This window comes from Phragmites australis, chromosome 16 (assembly GCF_958298935.1).
Source record: "Phragmites australis chromosome 16, lpPhrAust1.1, whole genome shotgun sequence".
Taxonomy (NCBI): domain Eukaryota; kingdom Viridiplantae; phylum Streptophyta; class Magnoliopsida; order Poales; family Poaceae; genus Phragmites; species Phragmites australis.
This window is the reverse complement of record NC_084936.1, coordinates 13,906,814-13,915,271: the sequence shown is the minus strand read 5'-3', so window position 1 is coordinate 13,915,271 and position 8,458 is coordinate 13,906,814. Positions and strand designations below refer to the sequence as shown.

At 45.0% G+C, this 8,458-nt stretch overlaps 1 protein-coding gene across 1 annotated transcript; it reads left to right on the top strand.

Annotated features, from left to right (window-relative positions):
• Positions 1 to 6,425: 6,425 nt before the first annotated feature.
• LOC133894790 (lecithin-cholesterol acyltransferase-like 1) lies at positions 6,426 to 8,093 on the top strand. Its single transcript, XM_062334956.1, has 2 exons — positions 6,426 to 7,050; positions 7,145 to 8,093. Exons 1-2 carry the CDS (start codon positions 6,641 to 6,643, stop codon positions 7,989 to 7,991), a joined length of 1,257 nt encoding a protein of 418 aa, XP_062190940.1. The 5' UTR covers positions 6,426 to 6,640; the 3' UTR covers positions 7,992 to 8,093.
• The last annotated feature ends 365 nt before the right edge of the window (positions 8,094 to 8,458 follow it).

Genomic DNA, 8,458 nt, shown 5'->3' with positions numbered 1-8,458 from the left:
ACTATTATTTTGCCAAAAAACCTTGATCTATTATACTCCAATTTTTGAAGGACATTACCAAGCTAGATAAAATTGAGTTAATTAAAACCAGTCTACCCCCAAACTGACATATGCTTACTCTTACAACTACTCGACTTTTTCTAAAACTTTTGTTCTATGATCCTCCAATCCTTATTGCATAGCTTCTTATAATGCATTGGAATACCTAAATATCTAAAAGGATAGGTACCCATGCAACAACCAAACAGTTGAGAATAATGTTCCTCACATTCCTTTGCTAGCCCATAACAAAAGAGCTCACTCTTGTTGAAATTTATCTGTTCAAATGCATAAAACAATAGCTTCATATTCTTAGCATGTTCTAAATTATGGTGCATAAAGATGATTATGTCATCTTTATACTGTAAGATGGACAAACCTCCATCAACTAAATGCGGTACAACCCTAGAGAATTGACCGTTGATCTTAGCTCTGTTTATCAGAATGGCTAGCATATCTACTACTATATTAAACATGATTAGAGATAAATGATCACCTTGTCTAAGACCTTTCTTAGTCTGAAAATTATGACCTACCTGGTCATTCACCTTTATTCCTATATGTCCCCCTTGAACAAATGATTTTATCCACTCGCACCAGGTTAATGAGACATTCTTAACACTTGTTGAAGAAAAGACCACCTAACTTTATCATACGCCTTCTCAAAATCTATCTTTAGGATGACCCTATTTAATTTCTTTCAATGAAGCTCATGTATAATCTCATGTAGTGTAACTACCCCATCCATAATATTCCTCCTAGACACAAAAGTTGTTTGTGTTGGACTTATCACCTTTTGAGCTACCCCAGCAATTCTGTTAGTAGTCAATTTGGTAAAAAAAAAATTAAAACTTGCATCTAATAGGCAAATAGACCTATAATGTTGTATTTATGTTGCTTCCCTGCTTTTAGGCAACAATATTGTGGTTCCAAAATTAAGGCTATGCAGGGGTAGTAAACCCTTATGGAAGTCCTCAAATAAAAACATCATGTCAGATTTTATCAAAACCCAGAAAGTTTGGTAGAATCCGCTAGGAAACCATCTGGACTCAATGCTTTGTTGTGTTCCATTGGAAATATAGCATGTCTTACTTCATTTCAATAAACACCAATGTTAACATTTCATTTTCTACATTCGAAACCTATGAAATGTCATCCCGTCATGTCTCATCTATCGACAAATGATTGCTCTTCGGGTGTCCAAACAACCCCTTGTAGTAAGTTGTGATGTGTTTCTTTAGATCAGCATCCCCTCTTATTGTTACCCCATCTTGTTCTAGTCGAAAAATTCGTTGTTTTCTATGTTTCCCATTTGCTACCAAGTGAAAATATTTGGTATTAAAGTCAACTTGAAGTAACTCTTTGACCTTTGCCCGTTGGTACCATTTAATCTCTTCTTCTCTAAAGATGGGCTAGCCTTTCATTGAGACAATGCTTTAGATTTACTTCATTAGGGAACAACAAAGTAATTTCTGATTTTTTATCTAGTTCATCCAGTTTGTCCAAAAGCTTCTTCTTTTCTTTCTTATACATATCACTCACATTCTTTGCCTAACCTCTTAGATGTTGTCTCAATCTCCAAATTTTTTCCTACCAAGTGAAAAAATTTGTTATTTTCTAGTCGAAAAATTCGTTGTTTTCTATGTTTCCCATTTGCTACCAAGTGAAAATATTTGGTATTAGAGTCAACTTGAAGTAACTCTTTGACCTTTGCCCGTTGGTACCATTTAATCTCTTCTTCTCTAAAGATGGGCTAGCCTTTCATTGAGACAATGCTTTAGATTTACTTCATTAGGGAACAACAAAGTAATTTCTGATTTTTTATCTAGTTCATCCAGTTTGTCCAAAAGCTTCTTCTTTTCTTTCTTATACATATCACTCACATTCTTTGCCTAACCTCTTAGATGTTGTCTCAATCTCCAAATTTTTTCCTACCATTTTTCCATAGGGGTACTATCACCCATTTCATTTGTCCATACTTCAGCTACCATATCAAAAAAACCATCCCGTAGTAACCATTCTAGTTCAAATTTAAACCTAGGTTGATTATTCACTACTGATGCCTCCCCTGTGTTTATTAGCAACGGAGTATGATCAGAAATTTTCTACTCAGAGCTTGAATAGTTGAGTGCGGAAATTCCGCTCCCATTATGTGCTCGATAGGATTCTATCCAGTTTTTCATAAGTCAAAACATTCAGTGAATTAGTCCATGTATATTGCCTCCCTGACATGTGAAATTCTCTAAGATCTAGTCCACTAATAATGGTTTTAAATAAGAAAGGCCATCTATGATCATAATTGTCATTGTTCTTTTCATGTGGACATCCAGGAATATTGAAATCTCCTCCTATTAAAACAGGATTAGATTAATTTCTACACATGTGAACTATTTCTGATAAGAAAAGATCTTTAAACTCATATTGAGTGGGTCCATACACTACAACTAAGGCCCATTTAAAACTATTCGACTTATTACATAGCTAGAATTTGACATAGTAATCACCTTCTGCTATACCACCTATGTCATAAGTGTCTAAATCTGTCCCCAACAAGATACCCCCTGATCTTCTTTTAGGTGTTTTACTATGCCATATAAATTCTTTTCCTCCACAAAGGTTCTTAAGAAAAGCTTGTTAGAATTTATCCCTTTCTATTTCTGAAATAGCTATGAACTCTAGCCTTTGCTCCTTAGATAAATCTGAGATGTATTTATGCTTTTTTGGGTCCTTAAACCCATTATTGTTCCAAAAAAACCCCTTTCATCAGGAAAAATGTTTGGTTTTCTTGGAACTGCTACCAACTCGGATTCCATTAATTTTAGGAGGTAATGTTTTGGTCTTAACCGGGACAATTTGTTGATCACATAAATGATCATTGCCCATGTCCATCACCTCATCCATTAGATCGCCACATAAGGGACCTAAAGTGAGATGATCCGACACCTCCTCTTCTTCCATTTCCTTCTCTTCCTTTTCAAGCATTTATGATAATCTATCTATTTTCTTGATATTATTTAGACATTTTAATTCCTTATTTTTTTTATAGAAGAAATAGAATGCACAACGTGATACACATTATTTCCTAAAAGGACACCAACACTAATAATATTTGAAACCATGTTTTCATCAGACAAGGATAAAATAGACAAATATGGTTTACTTGTCGTTATAGGATCATCCAGGTTGTAGCCCGACTTCAGTTTTGCGTCGATCCATGGACTCATGGTCCACAGAGCTGGCCCGTCTCTTGCTCCTACGCGAACCCAAATCAACAGCCTCTGGAGTCGCAGCCAGGTCCACTGTCGAGTGCGGCTCAGCATTCGATCAGGCTCCCATCAATTCCGTCTCATGAGGTTGCTGGTGTTGGACAGCTGCATGCGGTCCAACATCAATGTTCACCGGCTTCATCACACGGATGCACAACCTGCTTAGAGGCGACGCCTGACTAGCCTGTCCAATGTTGGACCCAGCTGCCACCACCGGTGTCGAGTGATGTTTCCCATTTTCAGCTAGGCCAGGTTCCTTTGCATGATTTTGAGAAGTACTACACGAATCTCTAGGAGTAGGAGTAGTAGGAGCAGATTCTGTATCATCCATATGAGCATCTTCACCCTTCTCACCATTCTCATCCTTATCATCTGCATTGCCCATATATATAGGTACCGAATTAGCTTCATTTTCATTTGGCTCCACTCTGAATTGCAACTCATACAGATAGTCACCAATAACCACATCAATATATTCTAGAATTAGATTTGGATCAAGGACCGATACTTGCATACAAGCTATGTAATGCCTCCTTGTGAATTTCATATCTACCATCTGGGTGACTCCTAAGATGGACCCAATTGACCAAATGATTAGAAAGTCCATAAGTTCCTTTGACAATCCCGGAACTGGAGCCATACCTTTGGCATGATATATTTTACCTCTTCACTTTAGCATTTTGTGTCTTGGTCTGGACGACACCCCATTCCACCATATGCTTTAATTCAGCTTTGGATGGAAAGATGGTTCTAAACATATTGTCTTCATTTTCCTCCACTACCCACTTCCATCTACCAAGAATTAACCTTTGGAGTTCCACAGTGACATTAGCAACAGACAAGGAACCCTCTATCACTTTCACCAAAGCTGTTTTGGAATCATTCTTGGTTTTTTGGCTTGATGAGTGTGGGATATAATAAAAACCTAGGCCTCCCACTGCATATCCACATGTTGTAGCGATCGGTTTGACTGCTTTCAAGAGAGGGCATCTATGAGTTACATGCTCCTCGCTTTCACATATGTCGCAAAACAGTATCATGGCGCAAAACAGTATCATGGCCCAATCCTCTTGCATATGGCCTTTTTTAAAACAATGAAATCAATATGGTTTAGCTTTGTCGGTACTGTCTTTTGGTGCTCCCCGAGAAGAGGATTTGGGAACATCCACAGCCATAGGAGCTACTCTGGATCCGAGAAGAGGCACCGAGTCCTCCGTTGCTGGCCCAACTCCACCATTTTGTTCTCCAGGTGTGGGATGAGCCACACCATGGACACCCACGTTCACCACAGGATCAGAGTTTGCCTGTGGACCACGCACCACTGGGTACACGACATTGTTTTATGCTGAGGCAACACCTGGAATTGACGCGACCTGGAGACCTGCACCCGCAGGCACACCCAGTTGAGGGGTTACCGGAGCAGCCCCTCCAACGGCTGATGCTCCCATCTGCCCTTGAAAGTCCTGAGCACCATGAAGCGATGGTGACGCTCCTAGGAAACCACCGGTGTGGTCAACGCGCCCACCGAAATGGCCATGGTGTTGTCGTGGGTAACGACCTCCACCACAACCACCATAGGCATACCGACTGCACTGGTAACCATCATAGTACCCTCTGCCACCATAGCCTGTGTGGAAACCTTGATTTGCCGGTTGAAAGCCACCTCTGCCAACAAAACTTCCTTGTCGACCTCCAGTGTCCCTTGCCACTCTACGGTTCAGAGCACCACCATGCTGCACGCCCTAGTTTCGCACCTCCACTCACCATGCTTGACCTGACGATCCCTGCGTACGAATGTGCACATAATAGAGACAGAAGAGATGACAGCGCCCTAGGGTTGGCAAGTCATCGTCTTCCTGTTTTGGGAAAGAGGGCAACCAAACCCAATGTGGCTCAGAAACAAATATTGGGCTAAAGCATGATAGGCTTATACCCCTGCATCCGTGATCCAACATGCTTTAAACTCAAATTTGAATTCACCGATAAATCCACCCCTGACACCGAATTGACTGGATCGATAATCCGATGCCGTTGCCAGAGACGATGACCCCTTGTGGCCTGTCAACACAGCCAACCATTGTGGCATGGAACGTCGCCACCTGTCCGGCGTCGTTGCATCAAGAAAATCCCCGAATGTACGTGACAGTGAGACCATGGGTGGCGGTAGACGTCCACACCATGGCCACACGTCCACTTTTCTTTGTACAATTGCGCCGACAATTCTTCTCGCCAGGTTCCCCCTCCTGTTCGTCCTTGCAGGCACAAGCGATTAACAAACCTTGCCGAAGTTGGTGATGTCAGATCGGCCTCCGCAGCCATTAGGTTCGCCGCTGTCAACCCCGCTGCCTTGGCCTGCTGCACAAGCTCCGACGTGTTGATAGAATCAGAACCACACTCCTCCTCCGATTTAGACTCCCCACAACCAGACCAGAACCTCCCCAAAGGCTGTTCCATGCCATGTGGATTCCTAGGCCTTGTCAAAGAAATAACTGCTGCATGTATAGATGACGATAGGGACTCACGATCACGATGAGCCTCCTCCACTATGTGGCACACTGGCCCAACCACGTGCGCCAGCTGAGCCGCCGGCGCAAGAGTTAGCCTTCTCACCCTCACCATCGGCTGGACACGTATCTCACCGCCCTCGTGCCTTATGCATGTGGTCCATGGGCATATACTCCCATTGACCCACACTAGCCCCTAATAGTCCTTTCCCTTTCGATTTCTTTTCCAAGAGTGGAGCACCATTACTTATAATTTATAATAATGTTTCTTTAATTATGTGAGAAACTAAAAACCATCCGTGAAAAAACTGTATGTGAAGTTCTTAATTTTTCATTTATCAGAGATGGTTTTTCTGTCATGAGCCATCTAGGATATTGTCGAGAAAGGAGAGAGATTTTTTTTTTTACTAGTGGGTAGGCCATAAGGCGGTCTCCAATGGAAAGGAAAAAGGCTTTTAAGAAATGAACGTGTTATTTGGCCGGCGGCACATAAATGCCCTTACGGGAAAAAAAAGGACTCTCCTCATTGGGGCCACACAATGAACTTGTTTATGGACCGATATCATAGTAGTGCCGCCCAATGCAATGTCCTCGACTCTCAGTTCACAAATTGATCGACACGTTGCCATCTACGAGCCGGTACTTGTGTCTACAAAAACAAGAGAGTAATGTGTTTGTAGTAATGCATTTTGCCACAATCCCACGCGTGTCCAGATTTCAGAAAACAAACAAGAACGCGAGCCAACTATTTTCAATCTCTGGCCCCTATAGTAGCTTAGTTACCTGCGCCTTAGCTGCTTGCCAGCCGCCGCTAGCGCTGCCTATCGCGCCATGGCCACACAACTCTACCGGCTGCTACCACTACTCCTCTTCCTTCCCTTCATCCTCGTCCGCCGCGGCACATCACCGCCCCGTCAGCGCGCTGCCACCGGCGACGCTGGCCTCCACCCGGTCGTGCTGCTGCCGGGAGCCACCTGCAGCCAGCTCGAGGCCCGCCTTACGGACGCCTACGAGCCGCACTCGCCGCAATGCGCCACGGGCAAGGGCAACGGCCGGTGGTTCCGGCTATGGAAGAACTCCACGGCGATGCAGGACCCCTGCGCCGCGCCGTGCCTCGCCGACCAGCTCCGCCTTGTCTACGACCCCGCCACCCGTGACTACCACAACGTGCCGGGCGTGGAGACACGCGTCCTCGGCTTCGGCTCCACCAGCGGCTTCCTCGCCGACAACCCGGCTGACATGTAAGACGGCCGTCCGTCACTTGTAGCAGGCATGTACAGCAGTCACAAACACGCCCTGGCCTTGTGACGCACTCTACCCCTGCCTGTGTAACAGAGACCTCTGCATGGGGAGACTCGTCGAGGAGCTAGAGCGAGCCGGGTACCGCGACGGCGAGACCCTCTTCGGCGCGCCGTTCGACTTCCGTCAGGCACCTGCCGCGCCGGGGCAGCCGTGCCGGGCGTTCTCGCGGTTCTGCCGGCGGCTCAGGATGCTCATCGAGCACGCGAGCAGGAAGAACGGGGGCAAGCCGGCCGTCCTTGTGTCGCACAGCCAGGGCGGCTACTTCGCGCTCGAGTTACTCAACCGGAACCCCCTGGCGTGGCGCAGGAGGCACGTCAAGCACTTCGTCATGGCCTCCACCGGCGCCGGTGGGTTCTTGCTGTCCATGCAGCTGCTCGCCTCTAAACGTAACTCCCCACTGAGCTCCGCCAGCGCGTTCACGGCGCTGCCGTCGCCGAAGGTGTTCGGCCGCGACACGCCGCTGGTTGTCACGCGGGCCAAGAACTACACCGCGCAAGACATCCCGGAGTTCCTGACGGCCATAGGATTGCCGCCTCTCGCGGTGAGGCTGTACGAGACGCGGGCGCTGCCGGTGACGTTGAACTTCAGAGCGCCGGGGGTGCCGACGACCTGCATCAATGGCGTCGGCGTGTCGACAATGGAGAGGCTGGTGTACTGGAACGGCGAGTTCAGTGAGGCTCCTGAAGTGGTGTACGGCGACGGAGATGGGTTGATCAGCTTGGCGAGCATACTGGCCCTTGACACGGTGATCGGTGAAGACCCGAGGCAGGAGTACTACAAGTCCGTCAAGATTACCGGTACCTCTCACGCTGGCGTTATCTCAGACGCCGTCGCCTTGGAGCGTGTGATCAACGAGATTCTTGAAGACGCGGTTGTCTGAGCCTGTTGTTCAACTTTAGGCCTGTTTGTAACAAATGGAAAAGTAGAGGATTTTTAATGAATTACGATCATCTCATCCTAAATATAAATCCATTTAGCTTTATACTTGGTCAAATCTTTTTAGTTTTATCCATCAATATCATAAAAATCTCATACATTGACAATGTAAAACTCGATTCATCGTAAAAATTACATTCATACCATATAACTCTTTCTATTTAAAATAATATATTTTTATATAAATTACTAGTGAAACTGCCGAATTGGAATCATGTCGACGTCGTAATAGACTTATATTTTGGATAAGAGGTGGTATTTATTTGAATTACAATATTAAAATAGTAAAATAGAATTACCCTCGAAATCCCAGTCAATTTGCTTGTCCTCTCCAGTGAGGCAGTGACCCTGGTGGCGGTATTGCAGCTGTTGATAAGGATTGGATTCACTTTAGGTTTTGATTTCATTGAA